At 39.4% G+C, this 14,709-nt stretch overlaps 1 protein-coding gene across 9 annotated transcripts in view; it reads right to left on the reverse strand.

The window, feature by feature from the left end:
- Positions 1-14,709, reverse strand: part of Grk3 (G protein-coupled receptor kinase 3) — a 213,644-nt gene that overhangs the window by 108,645 nt on the left and 90,290 nt on the right. For 8 of the 9 annotated variants that reach the window (XM_087198007.1, XM_087198012.1, XM_087198011.1 and 5 more), the window contains one exon: positions 1,496-1,597. The exons of the other annotated variant lie outside the window; for it this stretch is intronic. In XM_087198007.1, the coding sequence (XP_087054133.1) occupies positions 1,496-1,597 (102 nt within the window). The remainder of the gene's footprint in view (positions 1-1,495; positions 1,598-14,709) is intronic. 9 annotated transcript variants of the gene reach the window in all.

Raw genomic sequence — 14,709 nt, forward strand, 5'->3', positions numbered from 1 at the left:
TCTGGATGTCTGGAGTTCTCAGACATGTGCCTAAAATGACAGCAGCACAACACGGCCTATCTGACATATCTAATCCCACAGGAGGTCAAAGTTACTGTGGTGATAAATGGTGAAGAACCCTACCATTACCTAATGCATACATTCTTTCACTGGTTGATAAAATTTCTAAAAATGTAAAATGTCTCCGATAACAGAAAACAAATGTATGGGCTTGTGCCTAAGAATTAAACGGCAGGTTTACAAAGCCAAGCCACAGTGCTAAAAAGTATTGAGTTCAAGAAAGTCTCACTGCAGCCTTGACAGAATGGAGCTGAAGCAAGCAGGATGGAGCTTCCAGAGATGTGAATTACAAACTTAACCTCCCCAAAACTTCAAATTGTATCCTCTTTACATAGGCACATTAGGAATAGCTTTAAACACTACATCACATTGCCAAAGCCCCTCTAGTTGCTGTGAATATCTGGCCTTCTCTAAGGGCTCAGTCCTTCCTAGCATGCCAGGGAGGCCCTGGGACCAACAATTAGCTCCAGCTTAGAAATTCTTTCCGTGCAAGCAATGCAGGTCCAAAGAACAGTGAAGCAATGAAGCTACCAGAGGTGTCATCTTTAGCCACAGTTACTCAAGTGACAGTAAGAACTGTAACAACACACCAAGGGCACAAGTACTATAGTGCATCACTTTTGTGACCTTTCTGCCATGATGGAAATCCTATGCTCCTGAGCCATCCCATACAGAAGCCACTGGTCACATGGGGCTGTACAGCACTTGAGTTACATGTGGCTCAGGAGGAACCAAGGAAATATATTTGTAATCTCATCTGATTTAATTAAACAAATTCCAATAGTCACTGGTGGCTAATGGCTATTGTACTGGACAGAGTAGGCTAGGACTGTCAGTCCACTTCTGTGAAACACAATATTAACATACAAATTTTTACATGGTAAATTTTCATTACTAATTATTCTACTTAAATTGGTTGTGAAATAATTTCCTAAGAACTCAGTTTAACTAACAGCCAAGTTACTCTTTACTTGTTCACAAGGAAAACAGTTACTTCAACCATTATTTAACTATTCATGAACAAAATTAATAAAATAATTACAATCCTTATTAATTCAAAGAAAACATTTAAGATTTATATTTATCAATGTTTGATTAACTAAATTGTTAAAGCATAAGTACATTAAAATAATAAAGCTTAACTTTCTTCAGAAAGTCTAGAATTGAGATTTTTTTCTTCAGTGGATCCAAGTTAACTATTTCATCAATTTTTTGCAATGAAAGTATCAGTGTTTGAAATACACTAAGTGATCATGATGCAAAAGATACTGTGTATCACAAGGAAACAACTGACAAAATGAGAAATAGGTTCTGCCCTGGATGTGCATTTTAAAATTTCTAAACATCTTCCTACTCTTGTAGGTTCATTCTGGAAATGCTGAAAGAAGTCTCATAGTTATCACACTAAAGTAACAGAACAAGAAGTAATATTTACATGCGAACAAGAAAGAAGCTCCTTCATGATGTAGGCATCATAAATCTGCCGACTTCTACATAGGCGATCTTCCTCATTGTCAAGCTTCTCATATTCCTTTATCTGGATTTTAAAGAGATATCACTGATAGGATATGTCTTCTTGAAAACTTACGTTGTTTAGAGACATCACTAACCTAGGCAGAAAACCACTTCCACATAAGATAAAGCAAATTATGGAACCAGCAATTTCATAGGAAATGACTACTTCTAATGTTGGAATAATGTTGTTGGAATCATTTAAATTTAACTAGGAACATACAAATGGGCGTTTTATCTATGGTCAACCTCATCACTAAGATGTAGCAACACATAACATTAGGAAACAAATACTACCATGGTTACAATTATCTTACAATACACACAAGCCATGGGCCTTTCGTCCTTGCCAGTTCTCTTCTCCAAAGCACAAATAATTTAAATTTGGCTGTAAATCAGCTCTGAGTTATGATGGTGTTTGTTCTCACTCGATTACAGTGTTCCAAAACAGGAGAAAAAAAATACTGTTAGGTTTCCTGCAAACCGATTTCTAAAAATCAACTAAAGCAAATAAGTATTTTAGAAAGGAATTAACACCTAGATAAAAGAACTGAGTTTTCAATACAAGCATGGTGGTGCATGCCTGTAATCCCAGAGCTCTGAGAGGCTGAGGCAGAAGGATTGCTAGATTAAGCCCAGCCTGGGCACTTTAGCGATTCACCAAGACCCTGTCTCAGAAACAAAAATAAAACAGAGCTGGGGATATAGCTCAGTGGGAAGGCCCAGGGTTCAATGCCCAGTTACACACACACACACACACACACACACACACACACACACACACATACATGTGCACGCATACATGTACACATGCACATGCACATGAATACTGGTTTTCAGGGAAAGACCCAACCAAAAAAAGAGAACTACAGGCCAATCTCCCTAATGAACATAGATGTAAAAATCCTCAACAAGACACTGGCAAACAGAATACAGAGGGTCATCAAGAAGATCATACACCCTGACCAACTGGGATTTATCCCAGGGATGCAGGGATGGTTCAACATACATAAATCAATAAATGTAATACACTATATTAACAGAGCCAAGGACAAAAACCATATGATTATCTCCATAGATGCAGAAAAGGCATTCGACAAAATCCAACACCCATTCATGTTAAAAACCCTACAGAAAATTAGCATTGAAGGTCTTTATCCCAACCTGATTAAGGCTATCTATGAAAAACCAACAGCCAATATCATACTAAATGGTCAAAAACTGAAAACCTTCAAGCTAAAATCAGGAACAAGACAAGGATGTCCACTATCACCACTGCTGTTCAATATAGTTCTGGAAACATTAGCCATACCAGTTAGACAAGAGAAAGAAATAAAAGGAATAAAGATAGGAAAGGAAGAAGTTAAACTGTCATTATGTGCTGACGATACGATACTCTACATAGAAGACCCAAAAAACTCTGCCAAAAGACTTCTAGACTTAATCGACAGATTCAATAGAGTAGCTGGATACAATGTCAACACTCAAAAATCAATAGCCTTCTTGTACACAAATAACAGACTGAGAGAGAAATTAGGGAAACGATTCCTTTCACAATAGCATCCAAAAAAAAAAAAGAAGTATCTAGGAATCAATCTAATGAAGGAAGCAGAAGACCTACCCTGAAAACTAGAGCACTTTGAAAAAAGAGATCGAAGAGGATACAAGAAAATGGAAAGATATCCCTTGCTCCTGGGTAGGAAGAACCAATATAGTGAAAATGGCCATACTTCCAAAATTGGTATATAGATTTAATGCAATCCCGATTGAAATCCCAACAGTATATTTCACAAAACTAGAGAAAATAATCCAAAAATTCATTTGGAACAAGAAGAGACCTAGAATAGCAAAAACAATACTAGGCAACAGAGACATGACAAGGGAGTATCACAATCCTCAACTTGAAACTATGTTACAAAGCTACTGTGATAAAAACAGCATAGTACTGGCAAAGAAACAGACCTGAGGACCTGTGGAATAGATTAGAAGATGAAGAAACAACTTCAGACATAGTCAGCCACCTCATCTTTGACAAAGGAGCCAACCACTCTCATTGCAGGAAAGACAGCTTATTTAATAAATGGTGTTGAAAAACTGGATTTCCACCTGCCAAAGATTAAAACTAGACCCATATCTATCAGCTTGCACTAAACTAAAATTGAAGTGGATTAAAGAGCTAAATATGAAAACAGAAACACTAAACGTTCTGGAAGATAAGTTAGGTAGAACTCTTGAAGACATTGGCATAGGAAAAGACGTTATGAACAAAACCTCAGGAGCATGGGAACTAGCACAAAGAATCAGCAACTGGGATCTCTTATTAAAAAGCTTCTGCACAGCAAGATAAACCACCAACAGCATGAAGAGACAACCTATAATGTGGGAAAAAATTTTTAGCAGCTGTACCTCAGACAAAGGACTACTATCTAGAATCTATAAAGAACTGAAAAAAATCAGACCCCCCAAATTCAAAGACCCAATTCAAAAGTGGGCATCTGAAATGAACAGACACTTCTCAGACAAAGAAGTAAAAGCAGCAAATAAACATATGAAAAAATGTTCAACATCACGGTCATTCAAGAGATGCAGTTGAAAACAACACTGAGATTCCATCTCACCCCAGAAAGAATGGTTGCTATCAAGAAATCAACCAATAACAAATGCTGGCGGGGTTGTGGAGAGAAAGGAACCCTTCTCCATTGTTGGTGGGAGTGTAGACTGGTGCAACCACTGTGGAAATCAATGTGGTGATATTTCAAAAAACTAGAATTAGAGGTCCCATTTGACCTAGCTATTCCCTGCTCGTTATCTTCCCTAAAGAATTAAAAGAATTCTATCACAGTGATCTACGTGCACCCATGTTTATAGTGGTACATTTTGTAATAGCTAAAGCTTAGAAACAGTCCAAGTGCCCATCAATTGGAGACTGGATAAAGAAGATGTGGTTTTTAAAAATAAAATGGAGTACTACTCAGCCATAAGGAATGAGAAACTAGAGACATTTATAGCTAAGTGGATGCACAATGAGGCGATACTCTTAAGTGAAATAAATAGGACACAAATGTATAAAAATGATAGTTTCTCTGGTATGCAAAAATGAAAGTGCGAATAAGGATTAAGATGAATAACTGATAATGTGAAATAGGAAGAAAAGGTCCAAAGGGGAAGGGGAAGTGGGAGAAATAGGGGAAAGGAAAGAAGGGAAAGGAAAAAATATAAGAAAAGGAAAAAATGAAAACAAAGTTTTTGTAAATAGGGAGGGGTGGAGAGCTTGAAGGGAGGGAAGGGGAATGGGAAAAAAATAAGAACCAAGATACATGATGTAAAGGTACAAGTTCCCAATGATAAATGTAAATGTATTGTATACCTAAAATTTACCAATAAAAGAATTTAAGAAAAAAAACAAATACTGTTTTTTCAGCACTATAAAATTACTTGTAATGCTATATTTAAAATACTTTATCAGTTAACCTAGTTGGTATTAAGATGGGTTAAATACAAAATGTTTTATAGAAATATTTTTCTTATATGGAAATGGTCCAAATTGCTCTAACCCAGTAACAGAAGGTCCTAGATCAGAAATTTGTCTCCATTTATTTATAGAAATGGTTTTAATACGAAAGACAAGAATAAAAAATAAATGAAATATGCAGCTCAAAGGAAGATGATAGCAAAGATCTTCAATATAATGACATTGTCACATATGATTTATTTTTGCAAAACAATATTTCTAACAGTCAGTCACTCTCACTATGTAGACTTTCATAATGCCTGACAGCCTTTCACTCTGGAATAATAAGAGGTAGGGCTGACTAGTACAGGAAACAGTACACACTAAATAGAAATAAGTTATCTTTTTAATTTATAGAGTGGATTTGAGTTTTGAATCAAAACTAATAAACTGTGTAAGAACTCCTAATATAGATAAGAAGAGTTCAGGGATGATGGAGGATGGGGGACAGGAATGTGAAATACTGAAGTCCCATATATGAGTAGCTGGTTCATGTACTGGGAAATGACTGCAATCATCCTATCTGTTCTGAAAGAGCCTTAGCCTTGCTGTGGCATGGTGATGGCTGAAATTCATGCTTGAATTACGGCAAGGGCTTAGAACGGAGTCCTCTGGAATAGACAGTAAACCCCAACATACAAGCAGGGAGCTTGGTGTGGGCTAATACCCACTCAAGAAGAGATACCCTGAGCACAGCATCCATCCAGCAGTGCCTTTTGGTATGGCCAAAAGGCCAGAGCTGACCCATCCCAAGTCAACTCAGCAAAACAGGTACCCAGATGTGCACACCATGTTGGCTGATACTCTGACCTAAGGAACAGAAAAGGTAACCTATAGAAGACAAAGAAAGAGGCTAGAGTTTTCCCAGTGGTATACTTTTCAAAAAGTTAGATGGAATAGTTGCTGGATGGCCATTCTGCCTGCAAGCAGTAGCAGCTACAACTATGCTAATGGAGGAAGCTACAAAACTAACTTTAGGATAGAAACTAGAAGTCCTGACTCCCCATTAGGTCAGAGCGATTTTTGAGACTAAAGATTACTTGTGGTTAACAGGAGAATGGCTTGCCAAATATGAGGATACTCTTGTTCTTAGACACCCTTGAGGTTAGCACTACTCATAATCCTGCCTCTTTGATGTCTACAGGCCTAGAAGTTAGCCACTCTTGTGAACAAGTAATCTCCCAGACCTATGCAAGCAGGCAGGGTATCAGTGACCTGTCCTTTCAAGGCCCTAAGGAGGTGTGGTTCACTGATGCAAGTAGCTTTGTCTAAGAAGAACATCAAAAGGCAGGTTATGCAGTTGTCAGTCCACAATAAGCCATTGAGGCCAACTTCACCCAGGGACCTCTGCTCAAAAGGCAGAGCTCATAGCTCCTACTTAGGCATTGATATTAAATTATACATCTATACCAGTGGTGGCAAACCTATCCATTACTGCTCTATACAGACTCCAAATATGCCTTTCTGGCACTACATGCCTCCATGCAGCAATTTGGAAAGAAGGAGTTTACTGACTAACAAGCAATCATTTATAAAACACAAGTAGGAAATTCTACAACTGCTAGAGGCAGTCCATCTTCCCAAGCAGTTTGGAGTCATGTACTGTAAGGGATCCCAAAGTGACATGTCTGAAATCTCCTTGGGAAATCAAAAGGCAGATAGGGAGGCAAGAAGGGCAGCCCTACAGCCTTTTAAGACCCTGGAGATAATATTCCTAGCACCTGAGGAGCCATTTCGCCCTTCCTCAAGGAATGCAGTGACAAGCTATAAAAAGCCTACAACGTAAATGGTCACTAGAATTTTCACAGGACTAAGAAGAAAGCTATTCTTCAGAACCTCTGGATGACTCTGGGCTTCTCTTTAGAGAGCAAGATTCTAGTACTGCTCAGGGTACAGATAAATATAATCACTAATGACCCTAATTCACCATAACTTAAATGGAGACCTATATTGAGGCTCCATTTTTAATCAGATCCATTATATGGGTAATCTTGTAAGGCTATGGCTCTCAGGCTCTTGAATTTTTTTTTTTTTTTTTTTTTTGGTAGTGGGGATTGAACTTGGGACCTTGCACTTGTGAGGCAGGCAGCAGAACCACTGAGCTAAAGCCCTGGCCCTAGGCTCTTGATAATTTATCTGACCTCCCTCTTTGCCATACTTTGTCCTCCCTAAGAAGTGTGGAAATCTGCTTCTCATGGGCTTCTCTTGGGTGAATAGTAAAGTTTCTCCCATCAAACTGGCAGCTCAATGGTCACTAATTCTTTTCTCATTGTGTTCTGACAGGTTTTCTCTTTTGACCCACCCAGCAAGTCACAACACCCCAAGGGAGCTGGACAGCACATGATCCCCAGTGGGAAGGTAGCCTTTCCAGCTGGAAGAAGCTATAGAAGACAGAGGCCTCCATTCCCTCAGCACCCCATAAAGAATTATGGAGATATGTGTCCCTCAGGGGGAAATGAGACAGGAGATTAGGGCAAGGCAAAGCTGGCTAAGGATGTATGTGTGACCTGTTAATTGCAAGACTGCAGAACACATGTGCAGAACAGTTCCCAAAACCCTGCATGTAGACTTCTTACAAGAACTTGAGCAGGTTTTCTACAGGATAGCCCAGACCTGATGTCAGCCTGAGGTGTGGGTAATACACAAACAACAGTCGCTATTGAGTTTTTGCAACTGTGTACTCTATCCATAGTGGCCCATCCTCAGGCTGTAGGGCATACTTCTTTTCTTACTTTTACTCTCTCTGCAGAGCCTGTTTCTTTTCCTAGTTTTAATAAAACTGATAAAAAGAAAGAGACCAGAGTGTCTCTGGCTGTAAGTCAGCTTTTTTTTTTTTTTTTTTGAGATAGAGTCCCAGGCTTGCCTTGAACTTGAGGCAATCTTCCTGCCTCAGCATCCTAAGGGCTGGGATTAGAGGCATGCACCACCATGCCTGGCTAGCATTCATTTTCTACTATCACTAAGATCATCAACTAAAGAATATGTAGCCAACTATCAAGTAGTCTGAAACAGAACATCCTTATTGCAATACATACACAGCCCGGGTCACCTCAGATTCTGGCAGTTAGGTTGCCCAGGCACCTGAGCAGGTTGGGTCCACAACTGTAGGACAGGAATGCTGCATTAGTAATGAACAGCCATTGATCATGTTGTCCCTTCTCCTCTGGTGGAGCCACAGCCCGCAGCTGACCATGCAGCCTATGTACCTATGACTCTGAGGGCAGCACCTTTGCTCCACAGCTGCTGGGGGGCTCCACTTTCTTACCACCCACCAGTGCAGTGGGAGAGTAAAGTCACCCAGGGCCTCTGCTAGGCCTGCTTCCAGTCTCTCCCCTTTGCACTTTGCTTCATTGACTCCTGATTGGCACTGAACTCAGCTGTCTGCTCCTGCCATTCATGGACCCCGCTTCTTTGACTCCTGAGATAGCACTCCCAGGGCACTGGCCCCACTCCTCCTCCTTGGTCTCCACCACAGGTAGTCCTTCCTCCCCCGCTTGACCTTTGAACATCAAAGTGTCTCAGAGCCACTGCTGGACAGCCCTTTGTCACAGCCATACCCTCCCTGGATAAAGCTCTTCTGTCCTGTGGTTTCAAATACCAGTTATATTCTGAGGACTCAATCTGCTACCCATGAACTCCAGATTTTAAATATCCAACCATGTATTTGACATTTCCAGTTGAATATATAGAAAGTATATGAAATTTAACACATCTAAATGAAACCTTTGGTTTCTACATCCTCCTACTTTATTGCGGCTACCGTACATACACTCCTCCCCCAGCAGTTATCTTTGAGCTAAAACCATTCTCCCTTTTGCATAAATCAAAAGTGAATGATCACCATTGATTCCACTCTTGCCTACATTCCAGCCATCACTGCCTTCTACGTTCAATTCATCAACAAATCATGTTGCATTATATTTGAAATAAAGCCCGAATGCAGGCTCTGCTTATGGCAAGAACTAACTAGCTCCTACCAGAACAATTCTCCTAAGATGACAATAAGCAATCCTTGGCATACAGGAAATGCAAATGCACATAGGCATTGGAGTGTGATCACAAGTACAAAGACAATTTCTGAAAATAAAGAGTCACAGAAGGGGAGCTCCAAAGTTCCATGAGCACATTCTGTTGAAATCTCAATTCTGTTGAATCCAACAGTGGACCTGGGTGATACAGGAGCATGGTGGACCCCAGCAGCCCAGGAAAAACTGAAGAACTGGAGAAGCTACAGCCACTATGGGGGAGATCAGCCTGGGTGTGGGCGAGTCAGGTTAGCTGTCTGCTAAAACACCTATTCCCTCTGAAGGAGGATAACAAGAGTTTAGAGTTTCTTCACCCACCCATCATCATGTTCAAGGTACAAGCTAATACTATTTTACACATAAGAAACAGAACACTGTACCCCACATTCCAGAGAGCAGAGCATCTGAAAATCCATCCAAGACATACAGATGCTAGAGCTATTAGATATGGACTTTAAAGCAGCTATTCTAACTGGACATAAAACAAAAGACCTAAAAGAAAACATTCATATAATAAAGAAAAAGATAGGAAATAGAAGAATAAGTAACAACTACAAAAAGAACCAAATGAAAATTTCAGAATTAAAAATACAGTTCTAAAATAAAACATTCAATGGATGGACATAATAGCAGGCCAGACAGGCTGAAAGAGTTAACAAACTTGAAGATAGATCCATAGAAATTATTTGATCTGAAGAAGAGAAAGAAAAAAATATTGGAGGAAAAATTGAATGAGCCACCAGGGAAATATATTCAAAGATTAAGTATACATTTTGGAGTCCCAGAGGAGAGAAAAGAAGTAAAAAAATGCCTTGAGAAATAATCATCCTAATTTTCCTAAATTTGGTGAAAGTTCATTTATCAGTTGAAAATGTGTGTTTACAGATTGAAACTCAACAAACCCTACAAAAGATAAATACAGTGTACTCTTTTTTTTTTTTTTTTTGGTACTGGGGATCGAACTCGAGTCCTTCTGCTTGTGAGGCAGGTGGTGGAACCACTGAGCTAAATCCCCGGCCCAATACAGTGTACTCTTGAGTTATGACTGGCCTGACATACGAATGACTTGGGTTATGACTGGAATTTTAGTTTTAACTTAGGAACAAAGTCTTGAGTTATGACCTAAATGGCAGCTGCTTGGGTCTCAAGATACAGATTTAACCCTTAAAGAGTTCCAGAAGGAACATTACAACATCCTTTCCTGTGTGAGGTTAATTGAGAAATCAATGTATCTCTAAGGACACTGAGATCTGCCTATATACAGGACAGAGACTTTGAAGGCTGTGTAGTGGAACCTGAGCCTTCAGTTGACCAACTTGAGTTACAACCAGCCCTCAGGAATAAATTGAGTTTGTAAGTTAAAGGTCCACTGTATAATATCTAAAATTCTTTCACTAAAAAGCAGGAACTGTCAGCCAGGCAGGGTAGTTCATGCCTGTAATCCCACTCTGGGAGGCAGAAGCAGGAGGATTGCAAGTTTCAGCCAAGTCTGGACAACTGAATGAGACCTTTCTCAAAAAATAAAAAAGGACTAAGGAATGTAGCTTAGGATGAAGGTTCTGGGTTGGGTCAATCCCCAGTAATGAACAAATAAGACAGAAATTGTCGAATGAAGGAAAAAATAACCAAGCCTCTTTCATATCTATCTAAAAGAAACAATTTTCATATAAGAGACTGAAAGTAGATAGATGGGGAAGACACATCATGAAAACAGTGAGCACAAGAAGACTCACATGATCCAGTGAAGCTGACAGCAGACTATTACCACAGAGAAACCAAAAATGATAAAATAAAAAAAGTAACAGAGTTGGAGACTTTACCCCCCTTTTCTCCTCAACTGACAGGCCAAGTAGGTATAAAAACCATCATGAAGTACCTGATCTCAGTCTAGCATCTGAACACCTTGATTAAATGAACACTGTACCTAACATTCCCCTGTTCAACATTTCTACAGGTTTTGGAATAAAATCTGAATTTTTTACTCTGCTTCACTCCCCAAAACCCATGTCTCTCTTCAACCCAAGTTCACGTCATACTAGCTGGCCACCTGTCCCTTACTACACCACTCTCTGCTAGTTTTTCAGTTCTTCAAGCACCTAATATCCTCCCTGTCATGGTAAAGTCTGTTTTAGCCATGACTTCAGCCTGAAATGCTCTCCTAGGTTACCTTCGAGACAGCAGACCCCTTGTCACCCATGTCCCCATTCAATGCTACCTGCTCAGTCACTGACTGTCTAAAGTGGTTAGCAAGCACAGCACATTATACTAAGCTCTGACTCTGTTCTGAATTGCTGTTCAGCAGTTTTTACTTCCAGACACAGTCCCTGTTTACCATTTGTGTAATGTCTGTAACTCTTGACCAGAACATAAGTTCAAAGAGAAGAAGGACTTTGTCTCTTGTTCATTCAAACAATACCTGGCAGGACACTGGTGTTCAATAAATGTTGGCTGAATGAGTGAAAGAAGTCTACACAGTAACTTCGCCTCTGATGTTACACTTGTTTTATCTTTTCTGCAAATCATTTTCAAATCTAGGTATAATACATATATTTGTACAAGCTTCCCCCAAATCTAACTAGAACAGGAGGTGCATAAGCCAATACATTGAGTGGTAGTTATGTGTGGAACACGAGACACTGCTTCAGGACAGCACAACCCTTGCTCTGAATCTAGGAGAGGAAGCCCAGGTACAGAGAAGCTGAAGTGGTCACCCAGCATGCACAGCAAGTAAGTGGCAGAGTTCCAACTGGGGTGGTCTCAGCTCAGAGGTGGAATCTTTGACCCCTGTGTCATGTGGCTCCCCTGTGTCTGCACAGCACATCACAGACACGTTACAGTCAACACTAACTATTCATTGTCTGGTCTGAGCCTCTGTAAGTAGGCAGGCAGGAGATAAACATCAGCCTCATTCCATACATGAGGGATGTGGAGTTCAGATCTCAAGTCTGCATACTGTGGGCCCCTCAAGAGCAGGGAAGGTATCTCTGAGTTCACGAAGTCTGAAACAGACAGAGGGTTCAGGGAGGCTGAGGGACGTGCCAGTATTTCACAGCAAGGGAGAGGCATGGCTGAAGCTGGGTTTCAGCAAGGCCTTTTGTTGACCTGTGTAGTAATGGGTGACATTAAAATACTGATAATACACAGGAGAACCAAGTACTGAGTACACAGGACAGGACAGCACAAACCACAAACTGAGTCAGAGGAGGATGCACATCATGCTTGAACACCAAGATGGAAGAGGGTCCTGAAAGCCTCCCTGCTGACCCAGCCCTGAAAAGCAACTTGGCTCTCAACAGACAGAAGGATCTGCAGGATCCCAGGGTGGGAAGGGGATGCCACATCATACAGTGACAGAACAAGAATGGGCCTAGAAGTTCGGGGAAGGCTGGCTGGCTAGGTCTGGCTGGAGTGGAAGTTCTATGTTGGAGGTAGTGAGAGATAAACAGGGAAGGGGGGCAACAAGTCATTTAGAGATAACTAAGTATACCAACAAGTAACTAGGACTCTCATCCATAGGAGGAAGAATGTACTGTGACAAGTGGGGACATGGGAAGTAGAAATATAATTACAAAATGTACACTTCAAGACACCAGACAACAGAATCTTCTATAATGGGGGTCCAAAACAACCAGAAATTAAAGAAGAATCCACTACAGTGAGGGGCCAAAGAAGAATCAGAGAACTTTAATGTTTCAGGGCTGTGTTCATTGAGAGTTGCATGTGAGCCCAAGGACAGATGGCATCTTCCAAAGAACAGAAAGCAAGCTGCTGAAGAGCAGTGGAGCATCCTTCCAAGGAGTTATTTGATAAGCCAGGTCCACCATGGGCCAAGTCAGAAAAGAGGCAAGAGGAGGTAGGAAGAAGGCCAACAAAGAGAAACACCAGTGCTTGAAGTTCAGAAAAAAGTACACCAACAGTAGTTACCAGCATGCTCACAAGAAGTACATAAGAAGCTACCACATAGATTGGTCATCTGTTCTACCCAGTAGAAATTATCTGCTAAGGGAGATTTCTCAGCATTTGACAACGTGACTTAGTAGATGCTGAAATTGAAGAGTTGAAGCTTTTAGGAACACAGAAAAGAAAAAAATGTTTGGCAGATCAAGCTGTGATACTTCTCAAGATAAAATGCCTGATTATGATTTAAATGCAAATAATAAGGTTAGCTTTATACTGAGAAAAATCTTTTTGGATTCACATTACTTTTTTACATGATGCCAAATATACATCATAATTTGACTACTCTTTCTGAAAATAAATTAATATAATTTTTAAAGTATGGAAAAACATGACATTTTCCTATCTCTCTGTAAAGCTGGAAAGAAAGGAATTACTCAATTTTCAAATGTACACAAAGACTATAGGCATAACTATGCTACATTTTCTTTATATCATTTAAAGGATGTAGGGCAAAAATACACCACATTTGTTAATAATAGCCTATGTCATTTATTAAATACATTTAAAAATATTTTCTAATTTCTATTTTAATACCCCCTTTTACCTATAATTATTTCAAGGTGTATTTATTTCCAGGCACATAAGATTTCTTTGAGCTTAATTTTATTGTGGTCAGAAAAGATACTCTGAGCAATTTCAATCTTGAAATTTATAAGTTTCTAAAGGAAACAAACACGATCTTTTTCGAAAAATATTCTGCATGTAATTCAAAGAATGTAAAATCTACTTTTGTTGGGTGTAGCTTCTATATATGTAAATTAGGTCAAGTTTATTCATCACCTTATTAAGAGCTGCTCTATATTTACTAAAGATTTTGGTTTTTTAAGCTCTTCAAGGGAGCATGTTAATATTTCTTACTAGCGTTGTGGATTTGTTTTGTATCTGCCTATTTTTGCATTATATACTTTGAAGCTGTGTTATTTGTAACATACAGACTTAAGACTGGGAGAGCTGTTGGATCAACCCTTTTATCATTAAGAATATCTCTTTTTATTTTAAAGTAGCATAACCAGGTAGTTCATCTGATTAGTGTGGATACATTCTGTATATTACAGCATATATCATCTATCCTCCTTCCTTGTATCTTTCCAACAAGTGGTATATGATAGGACTTCATTTCTTAATCCAGTCTGAAAAACTCAAGTCTTTTACTTTGGAGTGTTTAGTCCATTTACATTAAATGTAACTAGATTTAAGCTACCATCTTACTCTGTTTCTTTTTCAATTTGACCTACCAACTTTTATTCCTTTATTACTTCTTCTTGATTAATCAAATGGGTTTTTATCCTACTTTTCTCTTTTAACTTATTAGATATACTGAGTACAATCTAATGCAAATGATTACTTTTTTACTCCCACCAATAATCCTAGAACTTTATGTTATCTTCATGAGTCCTCTCCTGCCTTTTGTGTGAGTATCATGCATTTTGGTACTACATACACTATAAACTCTAGAAACACTGTGCTACTGTTTTGCATCATCATCATTCACTTACATTTCATATACAGATTCACCCACGTTGCTCATCCTTCCTTCCTGCATCTCTATCAGGATCTACTTCCTGTCCGGCTGAAGCATCTCCCTGCACCTCAGCTACATTTCTTGGTGATGTAGGTCCATTACTGACAATTCTCTCATTT

This window comes from Heterocephalus glaber, unplaced genomic scaffold (assembly GCF_053883595.1).
Source record: "Heterocephalus glaber isolate CG9 unplaced genomic scaffold, H.glaber_assembly_v1.0 deba00001687, whole genome shotgun sequence".
In the NCBI taxonomy this organism is placed as follows: Eukaryota; Metazoa; Chordata; class Mammalia; order Rodentia; family Bathyergidae; genus Heterocephalus; species Heterocephalus glaber.